This window comes from Hyla sarda, chromosome 10 (genome assembly GCF_029499605.1).
Source record: "Hyla sarda isolate aHylSar1 chromosome 10, aHylSar1.hap1, whole genome shotgun sequence".
Lineage (NCBI taxonomy): Eukaryota > Metazoa > Chordata > Amphibia > Anura > Hylidae > Hyla > Hyla sarda.
Window position 1 is genome coordinate 140,066,524 of NC_079198.1, and position 19,311 is coordinate 140,085,834.

At 47.0% G+C, this 19,311-nt stretch overlaps 1 protein-coding gene across 6 annotated transcripts in view; it reads left to right on the plus strand.

The window, feature by feature from the left end:
- The window catches only part of PLEKHG5 (pleckstrin homology and RhoGEF domain containing G5), a 351,187-nt gene that overhangs the window by 224,418 nt on the left and 107,458 nt on the right, over positions 1 to 19,311 (plus strand). For all 6 annotated transcript variants that reach the window (XM_056544819.1, XM_056544817.1, XM_056544820.1 and 3 more), the window contains 2 exons: positions 7,263 to 7,354; positions 18,207 to 18,343. In XM_056544819.1, the coding sequence (XP_056400794.1) occupies positions 7,263 to 7,354; positions 18,207 to 18,343 (229 nt within the window). The remainder of the gene's footprint in view (positions 1 to 7,262; positions 7,355 to 18,206; positions 18,344 to 19,311) is intronic.

Sequence of the window (19,311 nt, forward strand, 5' to 3'; positions counted from 1 at the left end):
GGTGCTTCTTATATGTCAGTGGGGCTTCTTATGTGTCAGAGGGGCTTCTTATATGTCACAGGGGATTCATATATATATCAGAGGGGCTTCCTATATGTCAGAGGGGCTTCCTATATGTCAAAGGGGCTTCCTATATGGCAGAGGGGCTTCTTATATGTCAGAGGGGCTTCTTATATGTCAGAGGGGCTTCATATATGTCAGAGGGGCTTCTTATATGTCAGGGGGGCTTCATATATGTCAGAGGGGATTCATATATATATCAGAGGGGCTTCATATATGTCAGAGGGTCTTCTTATATGTCAGAGGGTCTTCTTATATGTCAGAGAGGCGTCTTATATGTCAGAGGGGATTCTTATATGTCAAAGGGGCTTCATATATGTCAGATGGGCTTCATATATGTCAGAGGGGCTTCTTATATGTCAGAGGGGCTTCATATATGTCAGAGGGGCTTCTTATATTTCAGAGGGCTTCCTATATATATCAGAGGGGCTTCTTATATGTCAGAGGGGCTTCTCATATGTCAGAGGGGCTTCTCATATATCAGAGGGGCTTCTTATATAGCAGAGGGGATTCATATATATATCAGAGGGGCTTCTTATATGTCAGAGGGGATTCATATATGTCCGAGGGGCTTCATATGTGTCAGAGGGTCTTCATATATGTCAGAGGGTCTTCATATATGTCAAAGGGTCTTCATATATGTCAGAGGGGCTTCATATATGTCAGAGGGGTTTCTTGTATGTCAGAGGGTCTTCATATATATCAGTGGGGCTTCTTATATGTCAGAGGGGCTTCATATATGTCAGAGGGTCTTCTTATATGTCAGAGGGTCTTCTTATATGTCAGAGGGGCATCTTATATGCCAGAGGGGCATCTTATATGCCAGAGGGGCGTCTTATATGTCAGAGGGGATTCTTATATGTCAAAGGGGCTTCTTATGTGTCAGTAGGGCTTCATATATGTCAGAGGGGCTTCATATATGTCAGAGGGGCTTCATATATGTCAGAGGGGCTTCTTATATGTCAGAGGGGCTTCCTATATATATCAGAGGGGCTTCTCATATGTCAGAGGGGCCTCTCATATATCAGAGGGGCTTCTTATATAGCAGAGGGGATTCATATATATATATCAGAGGGGCTTCTTATATGTCAGAGGGGATTCATATATGTCTGAGGGGCTTCATATATGTCAGAGGGTCTTCATATATGTCAGAGGGTCTTCATATATGTCAAAGGGTCTTCATATATGTCAGAGGGGCTTCATATATGTCAGAGGGGCTTCTTGTATGTCAGAGGGTCTTCATATATATCAGTGGGGCTTCTTATATGTCAGAGGGGCTTCATATATGTCAGAGGGTCTTCATGTATGTCAGAGGGTCTTCATATATGTCAGAGGGGCTTCTTATGTGTCAGAGGGGCTCCTTATATGTCAGAGGGGATTCTTATGTGTCAGAGGGGATACTTATATATCAGAGGGGATTCTTATGTGTCAGTAGGGCTTCATATATGTCAGAGGGGATTCATATATATCAGAGGGGCTTCATATATGTCAGAGGGCCTTCTTATATGTCAGAGGGGCTTCTTATGTGTCAGAGGGGCTTCTTATGTGTCAGTAGGGCTTCATATATGTCAGAGGGGATTCATATATGTCAGAGGGTCTTCTTATATGTCAGAGGGGCTTTGTATATGTCAGTGGGGCTTCATATATGTCAGAGGGGATTCATATATATCAGAGGGGCTTCTTATATGTCAGAGGGGCTTCTTATGTGTCAGTAGGGCTTCATATATGTCAGAGGGGATTCATATATGTCAGAGGGTCTTCTTATATGTCAGAGGGGCTTTGTATATGTCAGTGGGGCTTCATATATGTCAGAGGGGCTTCATATATATCAGAGGGGCTTCATATATGTCAGGGGGGCTTCATATTTGTTAGGGGGGCTTCATATATGTCAGTGGGGCTTCTTATATGTCAGAGGGGCTTCTTAAATGTCAGTGGGGCTTAATTTATGTCAGAGGGGCTTCATATATGTCAGAGGGTCTTCTTATATGTCAGAGGGACTTCTTATATGTCAGAGGGCTTCTTATATGTCAGAGGGGCTTCTTATATGTCAGAGGTGCTTCTTATATGTCAGTGGGGCTTCTTATGTGTCAGAGGGGCTTCTTATATGTCACAGGGGATTCATATATATATCAGAGGGGCTTCCTATATGTCAGAGGGGCTTCCTATATGTCAGAGGGGCTTCCTATATGGCAGAGGGGCTTCTTATATGTCAGAGGGGCTTCTTATATGTCAGAGGGGCTTCATATATGTCAGAGGGGCTTCTTATATGTCAGGGGGGCTTCATATATGTCAGAGGGGATTCATATATATATCAGAGGGGCTTCATATATGTCAGAGGGTCTTCTTATATGTCAGAGGGTCTTCTTATATGTCAGAGAGGCGTCTTATATGTCAGAGGGGATTCTTATATGTCAAAGGGGCTTCATATATGTCAGATGGGCTTCATATATGTCAGAGGGGCTTCTTATATGTCAGAGGGGCTTCATATATGTCAGAGGGGCTTCTTATATTTCAGAGGGCTTCCTATATATATCAGAGGGGCTTCTTATATGTCAGAGGGGCTTCTCATATGTCAGAGGGGCTTCTCATATATCAGAGGGGCTTCTTATATAGCAGAGGGGATTCATATATATATCAGAGGGGCTTCTTATATGTCAGAGGGGATTCATATATGTCCGAGGGGCTTCATATGTGTCAGAGGGTCTTCATATATGTCAGAGGGTCTTCATATATGTCAAAGGGTCTTCATATATGTCAGAGGGGCTTCATATATGTCAGAGGGGTTTCTTGTATGTCAGAGGGTCTTCATATATATCAGTGGGGCTTCTTATATGTCAGAGGGGCTTCATATATGTCAGAGGGTCTTCATGTATGTCAGAGGGTCTTCATATATGTCAGAGGGGCTTCTTATGTGTCAGAGGGGCTTCTTATATGTCAGAGGGGATTCTTATGTGTCAGAGGGGATTCTTATATGTCAGAGGGGATTCTTATGTGTCAGTAGGGCTTCATATATGTCAGAGGGGATTCATATATATCAGAGGGGCTTCATATATGTCAGAGGGTCTTCTTATATGGCAGAGGGGCTTCTTATATGTCAGGGGGGCTTCATATATCTCAGAGGGGCTTCTTATATGTCAGAGGGGCTTCTTATATGGCAGAGGGGCTTCTTATATGTCAGGGGGGTTTCTTATATGGCAGAGGGGCTTCTTATATGTCAGGGGGTCTTCTTATATGTCAGAGGGGCTTCTTATATGGCAGAGGGGCTTCTTATATGTCAGGGGGGCTTCATATATGTCAGAGGGGCTTCTTATATGTCAGAGGGGCTTCTTATATGGCAGAGGGGCTTCTTATATGTCAGGGGGGTTTCTTATATGGCAGAGGGGCTTCTTATATGTCAGGGGGGTTTCTTATATGTCAGAGGGGCTTCTCATATGTCAGAGGGGCCTCTAATATATCAGAGGGGCTTCTTATATAGCAGAGGGGATTCATATATATATATCAGAGGGGCTTCTTATATGTCAGAGGGGATTCATATATGTCTGAGGGGCTTCATATATGTCAGAGGGTCTTCATATATGTCAGAGGGTCTTCATATATGTCAAAGGGTCTTCATATATGTCAGAGGGGCTTCATATATGTCAGAGGGGCTTCTTGTATGTCAGAGGGTCTTCATATATATCAGTGGGGCTTCTTATATGTCAGAGGGGCTTCATATATGTCAGAGGGTCTTCATGTATGTCAGAGGGGCTTCATATATGTCAGAGGGTCTTCATATATGTCAGAGGGTCTTCATATATGTCAAAGGGTCTTCATATATGTCAGAGGGGCTTCATATATGTCAGAGGGGCTTCTTGTATGTCAGAGGGTCTTCATATATATCAGTGGGGCTTCTTATATGTCAGAGGGGCTTCATATATGTCAGAGGGTCTTCATGTATGTCAGAGGGTCTTCATATATGTCAGAGGGGCTTCTTATGTGTCAGAGGGGCTCCTTATATGTCAGAGGGGATTCTTATGTGTCAGAGGGGATTCTTATATGTCAGAGGGGATTCTTATGTGTCAGTAGGGCTTCATATATGTCAGAGGGGATTCAAATATATCAGAGGGGCTTCATATATGTCAGAGGGTCTTCTTATATGTCAGAGGGGCTTCTTATGTGTCAGTAGGGCTTCATATATGTCAGAGGGGATTCATATATATCAGAGGGGCTTCTTATATGTCAGAGGGGCTTCTTATATGTCAGAGGGGCTTCTTATGTGTCAGTAGGGCTTCATATATGTCAGAGGGGATTCATATATGTCAGAGGGTCTTCTTATATGTCAGAGGGGCTTTGTATATGTCAGTGGGGCTTCATATATGTCAGAGGGGCTTCATATATATCAGAGGGGCTTCATATATGTCAGTGGGGCTTCATATATGTCAGGGGGGCTTCATATATGTCAGTGGGGCTTCTTATATGTCAGAGGGGCTTCTTAAATGTCAGTGGGGCTTAATTTATGTCAGAGGGGCTTCATATATGTCAGAGGGTCTTCTTATATGTCAGAGGGGCTTCTTATATGTCAGAGGGGCTTCTTATATGTCAGAGGTGCTTCTTATATGTCAGTGGGGCTTCTTATGTGTCAGAGGGGCTTCTTATATGTCAGAGGGGCTTCTTATATGTCAGAGGGGCTTTGTATATGTCAGAGGGGCTTCATATATGTCAGGGGGGCTTCATATATGTCAGGGGGGCTTCATATATGTCAGAGGGGCTTCTTATATGTCAGTGGGGCTTCTTATATGTCAGGGGGGCTTCATATATGTCAGTGGGGCTTCATATATGTCAAATGGGATTCTTATATGTCAGGGGGGCTTCATATATGTCAATGGCGCTTCTTATATGTCAGAGGGGCTTCATATATGTCAGAGGGGCTTCATATATGTCAGAGGGGCTTCATATGTCAGAGGGTCTTCATATATGTCAGAGGGGCTTCTTGTATGTCAGAGGGGCTTCTTGTATGTCAGAGGGTCTTCATATATATCAGTGGGGCTTCTTATATGTCAGAGGGGCTTCATATATGTCAGAGGGGCTTCTTGTATGTCAGAGGGTCTTCTTATGTGTCAGAGGGGCTTCTTATGTGTCAGAGGGGCTTCTTATGTGTCAGATGGGCTTCTTATATGTCAGAGGGGATTCTTATGTGTCAGAGGGGCTTCTTATATGTCAGAGGGGATTCTTATGTGTCAGTAGGGCTTCATATATGTCAGAGGGGATTCATATATATCAAAGGGGCTTCATATATGTCAGAGGGTCTTCTTATTTGTCAGAGGGGCTTCTTATGTGTCAGTAGGGCTTCATATATGTCAGAGGGGATTCATATATATCAGAGGGGCTTCATATATGTCAGAGGGTCTTCTTATATGTCAGAGGGGCTTCTTATATGTCAGAGGGGCGTCTTATATGTCAGAGGGGATTCTTATAGGTCAGAGGGGCTTCTGATGTGTCAGTAGGGCTTCATATATGTCAGAGGGGATTCATATATGTCAGAAGGACTACATATATGTCAGAGGGGCTTCTTATATGTCAGAGGGGCTTCTTAAATGTCAGTGGGGCTTCTTACTTGTCAGAGGGGCTTCATATATGTCAGAGGGGCTTCATATATGTCCGAAGGGCTTTTTATATGTCAGAGGGGCTTCTTATATGTCAGAGGGGCTTCTTACATGTCAGAGGGGCTTCATATATGTCAGTTGGGCTTCATATATGTCAGAGGGGCTTCATATATGTCAGAGGGGCTTCATATATATGAGAGGGGCTTCTTATATGTCAGAGGGGGTTCAAATATTTCAGAGGGGCTTCTTATATGGCAGAGGGGCTTCATATATGTCAGTGGGGCTTTTTATATGTCAGTAGGGCTTCTTTTAGGTCAGAGGGGCTTCATATAGGTCAGTAGGGCTTCTTATATGTCAGAGGGGCTTCATATATGTCAGAGGGGCTTCTTATATGTCAGAGGGGCTTCATATATGTCAGTTAGGCTTCTTATATGTCAGAGGGGCTTCTTATATGTCAAAGGGGCTTCCTATATGGCAGTAGGGCTTCTTATATGGCAGAGGGGCTTCATATATGTCAGAGGGGCTTCTTATATGTCAGACGGTCTTCTTAAATGTCAGAGGGGCTTCTTATATGTCAGTGGGGCTTCATATAAGTCAGAGGGGCTTCTTGTATGTCAGAGGGGCTTCTTGTATGTCAGAGGGGCTTCATATATGTCAGAGGGGCTTCTTGTATGTCAGAGGGGCTTCTTATATGGCAGTGGGGCTTCTTATATGGCAGAGGGGCTTCTCATTCTCCCAGGACCTGCTGTGACCCCAGCTTCGCCCCCTAATTCCCTTCGTCTCCTCCCTATCTGCTTTGTGCAGTTCTCATTTCATTGTGACTTTTCGCTCTTATTTGGGTTTTGCTATTTTTGATGTTTTTCACCAAAACAACTTGAACTGTGAAGGGAGAGGATAACAATGACCGCTGACCTGTGACATCACTGCTGGGTTCTATAAATAGTTTGCGGCTTCCTTGCCTGTCCCCATTTATAGGTCGCCCTCAGAGCAAAAGGGAAGAGACTTTACGTGACAGCGCCGGCCATTGTTTAGTCTGTGGCTGTTGTGTTATAGGGCAACCATTGTGTCATCTGTCCCCTCACCCACCTTACCCCCTCATATACGTCACATAGTGATATATATAAGATGTATACGTGATATAGTGATATATATAAGATGTATATGTGATATAGTGATATCCAAGATGTATACGTCATATAGTGATATATAAGATGTATACGTCATATAGTGATATATAAGATGTATACGTCATATAGTGATATATAAGATGTATACATCATATAGTGATATATAAGATGGATACGTCATATAGTGATATATAAGATGGATACGTCATATAGTGATATATAAGATGTATACGTCATATAGTGATATATAAGATGTATACGTCATATAGTGATATATAAGATGTATACGTCATATAGTGATATATAAGATGTATATGTGATATAGGGATATCTAAGATGTATATGTGATATAGTGATATATAAGATGTATAAGTCACATAATTTTGTATAAGATGTATACGTTAAATAGTGAGAGCTCCGGTGGGGGCCATATTGGTTGTCCGTCCTTGTTATAGAATACACGTATAGTAAATGTGTCTTGTTTTGTCCTCAGGACCCCAGTAAGGAATGCTTCACATTAAAGTTCGATCTGAATGTGGATATAGAGACAGAAATTGTACCGGCCATGAAGAAGAAATCCCTGGGGTAAGGTTCTTTATTTCTCTCAGAATGGTCCTATATCCCCTTATTGTATACACAGGCAGAGTGTCTGCAGTCACCATTAGGGGGAGCTAATTACATGTAGTTTTATACTCCTTCTATTGAGCTAATTTCTGTATAACTCTTTATGCAGTGAGCTCCCCCTAGTGGTGGCTGCAGGTAAACAGAATCTTATTGTGAAGGAAACTGAAAGAGCAGTTTAGTGCCGGGTCCCCTCTACACAGGCCAAATAACTGTGCCATGGCCAAGGGTGCTACTGGTTGGTTTATTTCTAGGTAGATAGATTTGAGATGGATATGAGATAGATAGATATGAGATAGATAGATAGATATGAGATAGATAGATATGAGATAGAAAACGAACGGCAACCGCACTCCCATATGTTGCAAAAAAAAAGTGGTCTTTATTCACACAAACGTGAAGATGGTGACTTTTCGGCTAGCTCACCTAGCCATTATCAAGCCTAGATATGAGATAGATATGAGATAGATAGATATGAGATAGATATGAGATAGATAGATAGATAGATAGATAGATATGAGATAGATAGATATGAGATAGATATGAGATAGATAGATATGAGATAGATAGATAGATATGAGATAGATAGATATGAGAAAGATAGATATGAGATAGATAATAGATAGATAGATAGATATGAGATAGATAGATATATATGAGATAGTCTTCTCAGTTAATCACAGAACTAAGAGAACAAAAGGGTTATTTAGTAGATTACAGATCGGCATCCTGGGCCTTGGCCTCCCCGGGATGAGATGGGCCCATTCATAGTGGACCTGCCGGGTGTACAGTGTGGGACCTGTCGGGTGTGCAGTGCGGGATCTGCCGGGTGTACAGTACGGGACCTGCCTTGTGTACAGTGCGGGACCTGCCTGGTGTACAGTGCGGGACCTGCCGGGTGTACAGTACGGGACCTGCCGGGTGTACAGTACGGGACCGGCCTGGTGTACAGTGCGGGACCTGCCTCGTGTACAGTGCGGGACCTGCCGGGTGTACAATGCTGGACCTGCCGGGTGTAAAGTGCGGGACCTGCCGGGTGTAAAGTGCGGGACCTGCCGGGTGTAAAGTGCGGGACCTGCCGGGTGTACAGTACGGGACCTGCCGGGTGTACAGTACGGGACCGGCCTGGTGTACAGTGCGGGACCTGCCGGGTGTACAGTGCGGGACCTGCCGGGTGTAAAGTGCGGGACCTGCCGGGTGTACAGTACGGGACCTGCCGGGTGTACAGTACGGGACCTGCCGGGCGTACAGTACGGGACCGGCCTGGTGTACAGTGCGGGACCTGCCTGGTGTACAGTGCGGGACCTGCCGGGTGTACAGTGCGGGACCTGCCGGGTGTACAGTGCGGGACCTGCCGGGTGTACAGTGCGGGACCTGCCGGGTGTACAGTGCGGGACCTGCCGGGTGTACAGTGCGGGACCTGCCGGGTGTACAGTGCGGGACCTGCCGGGTGTACAGTGCGGGACCTGCCGAGTGTACAGTCCGGGACCTGCCTGGTGTACAGTACGGGACCTGCTGGGTGTACAGTCCGGGACCTGCCGGGTGTACAGTGCGGGACCTGCCTGGTGTACAATGCGGGACCTGCCGGGTGTACAGTGCGGGACCTGCCAGGTCTGTAGTGCGGGACCTGCCGGATGTGTAGTGCGGGATCTGCCGGGTGTACAGTACGGGACCTGCCGGGTGTACAGTACGGGACCTGCCGGGTGTACAGTACGGGACCTGCCGGGTGTACAGTACCGGACCTGCCGGGTGTACAGTGCGGGTCCTGCCTTGTGTACAGTGCGGGTCCTGCCTTGTGTACAGTGCGGGCCCGGCCGGGTGTACAGTGCGGGCCCTGCCGGGTGTACAGTGCGGGCCCTGCCGGGTGTACAGTGCGGGACCTGCCGGGTGTACAGTGCGGGACCTGCCGGGTGTACAGTGCGGGACCTGCCGGGTGTACAGTGCGGGACCTGCCGGGTGTACAGTGCGGGACCTGCCGGGTGTACAGTGCGGGACCTGCATGGTGTACAGTGCGGGACCTGCCGGGTGTACAGTACGGGACCTGCCGGGTGTACAATGCGGGACCTGCCAGGTCTGTAGTGCGGGACCTGAGGGGTGTGTAGTGCGGGACCTGCCGGGTGTACATTACGGGACCTGCCGGGTGTACAGTACGGGACCTGCCGGGTTTACAGTACGGGGCCTGCCGGGTATACAGTACGGGTCCTGCCTTGTGTACAGTGCGGGTCCTGCCTTGTGTACAGTGTGGGCCCTGCCGGGTGTACAGTGCGGGTCCTGCCGGGTGTACAGTGCGGGACCTGCCTGGTGTACAATGCGGGACCTGCATGGTGTACAGTGCAGGACCTGCATGGTGTACATTGCAGGACCTGCATGGTGTACAGTGTGGGACCTGCGGGGTGTACAGTACGGGACCTGCCGGGTGTACAGTGCGGGACCTGCCTGGTGTACCGTACGGGACCTGCCTAGTGTACAGTATGGGACCTGCCTAGTGTACAGTACGGGACCTGCCGGGTGTACAGTGCGGGACCTGCCTGGTGTACCGTACAGGACCTGCCTGGTGTACAGTATGGGACCTGCCTAGTGTACAGTACGGGACCTGCCTAGTGTACAGTACGGGACCTGCCTAGTCTACTGTATGGGACCTGCCTAGTCTACTGTATGGGACCTGCCTGGTGTACTGTACAGGACCTGCCTAGTGTACAGTATGGGACCTGCCTAGTGTACAGTATGGGACCTGCTTGGTGTACACTACGGGACCTGCCTAGTGTACAGTACGGGACCTGCCTAGTGTACAGTACGGGCCTCTATTGAGCTGCAGATCTGACCTTTCACTCAGGAATGTGATGGAAAGGTCAGGAAGATAGAATAAGGGTCATAGAAAATTCTATAAAGAAAACACATCCCAGTCACCTATCACACGGAACCAGAGAAGGTAACAGAATATATTGGGACAGGAAATAGTTATTATTATAGATTATACATTAACTTCACATCAAAATAAGTCATTTATTATCTTCAATGCTTTTATTTGTGAAGCTGAAATCTTAAAGGGGCATAAGATAGATAGGTAGATATGAGAGAGATATATATGAGATAGATAGATAGATAGATAGATATGAGATAGATAGATATGAGATAGATAGATAGATAGATAGATATGAGATAGATAGATAGAGATAGATATGAGATAGATATGAGATAGATAGATGGATAGATATGAGATAGATAGATAGATATGAGATAGATATGAGATAGATAGATATGAGATAGATAGATATGAGATAGATATGAGAAAGATAGATATGAGATAGATAGATATATATGAGATAGTCTTCTCAGTTAATCACAGAACTAAGAGAACAAAAGGGTTATTTAGTAGATTACAGATCGGCATCCTGGGCCTTGGCCTCCCCGGGAGGAGATGGGCCCATTCATAGTGGACCTGCCGGGTGTGTAGTGCGGGATCTGCCGGGTGTACAGTACGGGACCTGCTGGGTGTTCAGTACGGGACCTGCCTGGTGTACAATGCGGGACCTGCCGGGTGTACAGTGCGGGACCTGCCAGGTCTGTAGTGCGGGACCTGCCGGGTGTGTAGTGCGGGATCTGCCGGGTGTACAGTACGGGACCTGCCGGGTGTACAGTACGGGACCTGCCGGGTGTACAGTACGGGACCTGCCGGGTGTACAGTACGGGACCTGCCGGGTGTACAGTGCGGGTCCTGCCTTGTGTACAGTGCGGGTCCTGCCTTGTGTACAGTGCGGGCCCGGCCGGGTGTACAGTGCGGGACCTGCCGGGTGTACAGTGCGGGACCTGCCGGGTGTACAGTGCGGGACCTGCCGGGTGTACAGTGCGGGACCTGCCGGGTGTACAGTGCGGGACCTGCCGGGTGTACAGTGCGGGACCTGCATGGTGTACAGTGCGGGACCTGCCGGGTGTACAGTACGGGACCTGCCGGGTGTACAATGCGGGACCTGCCAGGTCTGTAGTGCGGGACCTGAGGGGTGTGTAGTGCGGGACCTGCCGGGTGTACATTACGGGACCTGCCGGGTGTACAGTACGGGACCTGCCGGGTTTACAGTACGGGGCCTGCCGGGTATACAGTACGGGTCCTGCCTTGTGTACAGTGCGGGTCCTGCCTTGTGTACAGTGTGGGCCCTGCCGGGTGTACAGTGCGGGTCCTGCCGGGTGTACAGTGCGGGACCTGCCTGGTGTACAATGCGGGACCTGCATGGTGTACAGTGCAGGACCTGCATGGTGTACATTGCAGGACCTGCATGGTGTACAGTGTGGGACCTGCGGGGTGTACAGTGCGGGACCTGCCGGGTGTACAGTGCGGGACCTGCCTGGTGTACCGTACGGGACCTGCCTAGTGTACAGTATGGGACCTGCCTAGTGTACAGTACGGGACCTGCCGGGTGTACAGTGCGGGACCTGCCTGGTGTACCGTACAGGACCTGCCTGGTGTACAGTATGGGACCTGCCTAGTGTACAGTACGGGACCTGCCTAGTGTACAGTACGGGACCTGCCTAGTCTACTGTATGGGACCTGCCTAGTCTACTGTATGGGACCTGCCTGGTGTACTGTACAGGACCTGCCTAGTGTACAGTATGGGACCTGCCTAGTGTACAGTATGGGACCTGCCTAGTGTACAGTACGGGCCTCTATTGAGCTGCAGATCTGACCTTTCACTCAGGAATGTGATGGAAAGGTCAGGAAGATAGAATAAGGGTCATAGAAAATTCTATAAAGAAAACACATCCCAGTCACCTATCACACGGAACCAGAGAAGGTAACAGAATATATTGGGACAGGAAATAGTTATTATTATAGATTATACATTAACTTCACATCAAAATAAGTCATTTATTATCTTCAATGCTTTTATTTGTGAAGCTGAAATCTTAAAGGGGCATAAGATAGATAGGTAGATATGAGAGAGATATATATGAGATAGATAGATAGATAGATAGATATGAGATAGATAGATATGAGATAGATAGATAGATAGATAGATAGATATGAGATAGATAGATAGAGATAGATATGAGATAGATATGAGATAGATAGATGGATAGATATGAGATAGATAGATAGATAGATAGATATGAGATAGATATGAGATAGATAGATAGATATGAGATAGATATGAGAAAGATAGATATGAGATAGATAGATATATATGAGATAGTCTTCTCAGTTAATCACAGAACTAAGAGAACAAAAGGGTTATTTAGTAGATTACAGATCGGCATCCTGGGCCTTGGCCTCCCCGGGAGGAGATGGGCCCATTCATAGTGGACCTGCCGGGTGTGTAGTGCGGGATCTGCCGGGTGTACAGTACGGGACCTGCCGGGTGTACAGTGCGGGATCTGCCGGGTGTACAGTACGGGACCTGCCGGGTGTACAGTACGGGACCTGCCGGGTGTACAGTGCGGGATCTGCCGGGTGTACAGTACGGGACCGGCCTGGTGTACAGTGCGGGAGCTGCCGGGTCTACAGTACGGGACCTGCCGGGTGTACAGTACGGGACCGGCCGGGTGTACAGTGCGGGACCTGCCGGGTGTGTAGTGCGGGATCTGCCGGGTGTACAGTACGGGACCTGCCGGGTGTACAGTACGGGACCTGCCGGGTGTACAGTACGGGACCTGCCGGGTGTACAGTACGGGACCTGCCGGGTGTACAGTACGGGTCCTGCCTTGTGTACAGTGCGGGTCCTGCCTTGTGTACAGTGCGGGTCCTGCCGGGTGTACAGTGCGGGACCTGCCGGGTGTACAGTGCGGGACCTGCCGGGTGTACAGTGCGGGACCTGCCGGGAGTACAGTACGGGACCTGCCGGGTGTACAGTACGGGACCTGCCTGGTGTACAGTACGGGACCGGCCTGGTGTACAGTGCGGGACCTGCCGGGTGTACAGTACGGGACCTGCCTGGTGTACAGTACGGGACCTGCCTGGTGTACAGTACGGGACCTGCCGGGTGTTCAGTATGGGACCTGCTTGGTGTACAATGCGGGACCTGCCAGGTCTGTAGTGCGGGACCTGCCGGGTGTGTAGTGCGGGACCTGCCGGGTGTACAGTACGGGACGTGCCGGGTGTACAGTACGGGACCTGCCGGGTGTACAGTACGGGACCTGCCGGGTGTACAGTACGGGTCCTGCCTTGTGTACAGTGCGGGTCCTGCCTTGTGTACAGTGCGGGCCCTGCCGAGTGTACAGTGCGGGCCCTGCCGGGTGTACAGTGCGGGTCCTGCCGGGTGTACAGTGCGGGACCTGCCGGGTGTACAGTGCGGGACCTGCCGGGTGTACAGTGCGGGACCTGCCGGGTGTACAGTGCGGGACCTGCATGGTGTACAGTGCGGGACCTGCATGGTGTACAGTGCGGGACCTGCATGGTGTACAGTGCGGGACCTACCGGGTGTGTAGTGCGGGACCTGCCGGGTGTACAGTACGGGACCTGCCGGGTGTACAGTACGGGACCTGCCGGATGTACAGTATGGGACCTGCCTAGTGTACAGTATGGGACCTGCCTAGTGTACAGTACGGGACCTGCCTGGTGTACAGTGCGGGACCTGCCTGGTGTACAGTACGGGACCTGCCGGGTGTACAGTGCAGGACCTGCCTAGTGTACAGTATGGGACCTGCCTGGTGTACAGTGCGGGACCTGCCTGGTGTACAGTATGGGACCTGCCTAGTGTACAGTACGGGACCTGCCTAGTGTACAGTACGGGACCTGCCTAGTCTACTGTATGGGACCTGCCTAGTCTACTGTATGGGACCTGCCTGGTGTACTGTACAGGACCTGCCTAGTGTACAGTATGGGACCTGCCTAGTGTACAGTATGGGACCTGCCTAGTGTACAGTACGGGACCTGCCTAGTGTACAGTACGGGCCTCTATTGAGCTGCAGATCTGACCTTTCACTCAGGAATGTGATGGAAAGGTCAGGAAGATAGAATAAGGGTCATAGAAAATTCTATAAAGAAAACACATCCCAGTCACCTATCACACGGAACCAGAGAAGGTAACAGAATATATTGGGACAGGAAATAGTTATTATTATAGATTATACATTAACTTCACATCAAAATAAGTCATTTATTATCTTCAATGCTTTTATTTGTGAAGCTGAAATCTTAAAGGGGCATAAGATAGATAGGTAGATATGAGAGAGATATATATGAGATAGATAGATATATAGATATGAGAGAGATATATATGAGATAGATAGATAGATAGATATGAGATAGATAGATATGAGATAGATAGATATGAGATAGATAGATAGATAGAGATAGATATGAGATAGATATGAGATAGATAGATGGATAGATATGAGATAGATAGATAGATAGATATGAGATAGATATGAGATAGATATGAAATAGATATGAGATAGATATGAGAAAGATAGATATGAGATAGATAGATATATATGAGATAGTCTTCTCAGTTAATCACAGAACTAAGAGAACAAAAGGGTTATTTAGTAGATTACAGATCGGCATCCTGGGCCTTGGCCTCCCCGGGAGGAGATGGGCCCATTCATAGTGGACCTGCCGGGTGTGTAGTGCGGGATCTGCCGGGTGTACAGTACGGGACCTGCCGGGTGTACAGTGCGGGATCTGCCGGGTGTACAGTACGGGACCTGCCGGGTGTACAGTACGGGACCTGCCGGGTGTACAGTGCGGGATCTGCCGGGTGTACAGTACGGGACCTGCCTTGTGTACAGTGCGGGACCTGCCTGGTGTACAGTGCGGGAGCTGCCGGGTCTACAGTACGGGACCTGCCGGGTGTACAGTACGGGACCGGCCGGGTGTACAGTGCGGGACCTGCCGGGTGTGTAGTGCGGGATCTGCCGGGTGTACAGTACGGGACCTGCCGGGTGTACAGTACGGGACCTGCCGGGTGTACAGTACGGGACCTGCCGGGTGTACAGTACGGGACCTGCCGGGTGTACAGTACGGGTCCTGCCTTGTGTACAGTGCGGGTCCTGCCTTGTGTACAGTGCGGGTCCTGCCGGGTGTACAGTGCGGGACCTGCCGGGTGTACAGTGCGGGACCTGCCGGGTGTACAGTGCGGGACCTGCCGGGAGTACAGTACGGGACCTGCCGGGTGTACAGTACGGGACCTGCCTGGTGTACAGTACGGGACCGGCCTGGTGTACAGTGCGGGACCTGCCGGGTGTACAGTACGGGACCTGCCTGGTGTACAGTGCGGGACCTGCCGGGTGTACAGTGCGGGACCTGCCGGGTGTACAGTGCGGGACCTGCCGGGTGTACAGTGCGGGACCTGCATGGTGTACAGTGCGGGACCTGCATGGTGTACAGTGCGGGACCTGCATGGTGTACAGTGCGGGACCTACCGGGTGTGTAGTGCGGGACCTGCCGGGTGTACAGTACGGGACCTGCCGGGTGTACAGTATGGGACCTGCCTAGTGTACAGTATGGGACCTGCCTGGTGTACAGTACGGGACCTGCCTGGTGTACAGTGCGGGACCTGCCTGGTGTACAGTACGGGACCTGCCGGGTGTACAGTATGGGACCTGCCTAGTGTACAGTATGGGACCTGCCTAGTGTACAGTACGGGACCTGCCTGGTGTACAGTGCGGGACCTGCCTGGTGTACAGTACGGGACCTGCCGGGTGTACAGTGCAGGACCTGCCTAGTGTACAGTATGGGACCTGCCTGGTGTACAGTGCGGGACCTGCCTGGTGTACAGTACGGGACCTGCCGGGTGTACAGTGCAGGACCTGCCTGGTGTACAGTATGGGACCTGCCTAGTGTACAGTATGGGACCTGCCTAGTGTACAGTATGGGACCTGCCTAGTGTACAGTATGGGACCTGCCTAGTGTACAGTACGGGACCTGCCTAGTGTACAGTACGGGCCTCTATTGAGCTTCAGATCTGACCTTTCACTCAGGAATGTGATGGAAAGGTCAGGAAGATAGAATAAGGGTCATAGAAAATTCTATAGAGAAAACACATCCCAGTCACCTATCACACGGAACCAGAGAAGGTAACAGAATATATTGGGACAGGAAATAGTTATTATTATAGATTATACATTAACTTCACATCAAAATAAGTCATTTATTATCTTCAATGCTTTTATTTGTGAAGCTGAAATCTTAAAGGTGCATAAGATAGATAGGTAGATATGAGAGAGATATATATGAGATAGATAGATAGATAGATATGAGATAGATAGATATGAGATAGATAGATAGATAGATATGAGATAGATAGATAGAGATAGATATGAGATAGATATGAGATAGATAGATGGATAGATATGAGATAGATAGATAGATAGATAGATATGAGATAGATAGATAGATATGAGATAGACAGATAGATAGATATGAGATAGATAGATAGGTAGATATGAGAGAGATATATATGAGATAGATAGATAGATAGATAGATATGAGATAGATAGATATGAGATAGATAGATAGATATGAGATAGATGGATATGAGATAGATGGATATGAGATAGATAGATACGAGATAGATATGAGATAGATATGAGAAAGATAGATATGAGATATATAGATATATAGATATGAGATAGATAAATATGAGATAGATATAAGATAGATAGATAGATATGAAATAGATATAGATAGATATGAGATAGATATGAGATAGATATGAGATAGATATAGATAGATAGATATGAGATAGATAGATAGATAGATATGAGATAGATAGATAGATAGATAGATAGATAGATATGAGATAGATATAGATAGATAGATAGATAGATAGATATGAGATAGATATAGATAGATATGAGATAGATATAGATAGATATGAGATAGATATGAGATAGATATAGATAGATATAGATAGATAGATATGAGATAGATAGATAGATATGAGATAGATATAGATAGATATGAGATAGATATAGATAGATATGAGATTTATAGATATGAGATAGATATAGATAGATATGAGATAGATATGAGATAGATAGATAGATAGATATGAGATAGATAGATATGAGATAGATAGATATGAGATAGATATAGATAGATAGATAGATAGATATGAGATAGATAGATATGAGATAGATAGATATGAGCTAGATAGATATGAGCTAGATAGATATGAGATATATAGATAGAAATGAGATAGATGGATAGATAGATAGATAGATAGATATGAGATAGATAGATATGATATGGATAGATATGAGATAGATAATAGATATGAGATAGATAGATAGATAGATAGATATGAGATAGATAGATAGATAGATATGAGATAGATAGATATGAGATAGATATAGATAGATATAGATAGATAGATATGAGATAGATATAGATAGATATAGATAGATAGATATGAGATAGAGAGATAGATATAGATAGATATGAGATAGATAGATATGAGATAGATAGATATGAGATAGATATGATATAGATAGATATGAGACAGATAGATATGAGATAGATAATAGATATGAGATAGATATGAGATAGATAGATATGAGATAGATATAGATAGATATAGATAGATAGATATGAGATAGATATAGATAGATATAGATAGATATGAGATAGATAGATAGATATGAGATAGATAGATAGATAGATAGATATGAGATAGATAGATATGAGATAGATATAGATAGATATGAGATAGATATGAGATAGATATGAGATAGATATAGATAGATATAGATAGATATGAGATAGATAGATAGATATGAGATAGATATAGATAGATATAGATAGATAGATAGATAGATATGAGATAGATAGATAGATATAGATTTTTCCCTCCTTTCACATGACCGATTCTCTTCTTTCTAGTGAAGTTCTCATTCCGGCCTTTGAAAGGAAAGGTATAGAGCTCAGTAAGGTGGACATCTTCCTGGATCAGTCTAACACTCCGCTGTCCCTCAACTTTGAAGCCTACAGATTCGGAGGACACTACCTGAAGGTTAAAGGTGAGACGATGGATGTTCCCCTGGACTAGTGTTTCCCAACCAGGGTGCCTCCAGCTGTTACAAAACTACAATTCCCAGCATGCCCGGACAGCCAACGGCTGTCCGGGCATGCTGGGAGTTGTAGTTTTTCAACAGAACCATTGTTGCGGTTTCCTGCGCCATTGTTTTTCAGGGTTGGGCGGTTTCGTTCCTTGTCAGTTTGCCCTGTTGCTCGTCATATTTAAGGAGTCATCATCTCTCATGTTTTTCGGCCTGAGGGCAAATTAAATTTCGCGTCTCCCGTAAGTCCTGAGGGCGCGGAGTTCACGCCTCACCTGCGCGCGCAGCCGTTTTTTTTTTTGTTTGCATTTCATCATCCTTCCAAATGAATTATCGGAAAAGAATGTTTCGCTCAGTAAGACGGTCTGTCAAGATTTTGTCACTCGGAAAAACCCAATGGTAGGAAGCACCTCCGGGAAATGTCTGACAGGATGTGCTCCCATTGTAAGTGTATGAGAGGCGCAGTCAGCGGAGAGGCGGGGAGCGAGCCGGGCGCAGGGAGAACTCCGACCTCCCGATCCTACAGGTAACTACTATGTAGCCTAAAAGTCAGAAATATATTTTATCATTGCTTTTATTAATAATAATACTTTATAATTTATGTGGCGCCCCCTATAGGTTTATGAGCGCGTGGCCCTCTGGCAGTCAGAGATCAAGGTGGTAACTTTATAACTATAAGGCAGTGTTTCCCAACCAGGGTGCCTCCAGCTGTTGCAAAACTACAACTCCCAGCATGCCCGGACAGCCAAAGGCTGTCCGGGCATGCTGGGAGTTGTAGTTTTGCAACAGCTGGAGGCAGCCTGGTTGGGAAACACTGCTATAAGGATACTATTGTATCTGTAAGAGGCAACGATGATGGTTATTGGGTTTATTATGTTAACAATATATTCTGCAGTCCTATGTAAAGTGTTTAAGGGGTACTCCACTGG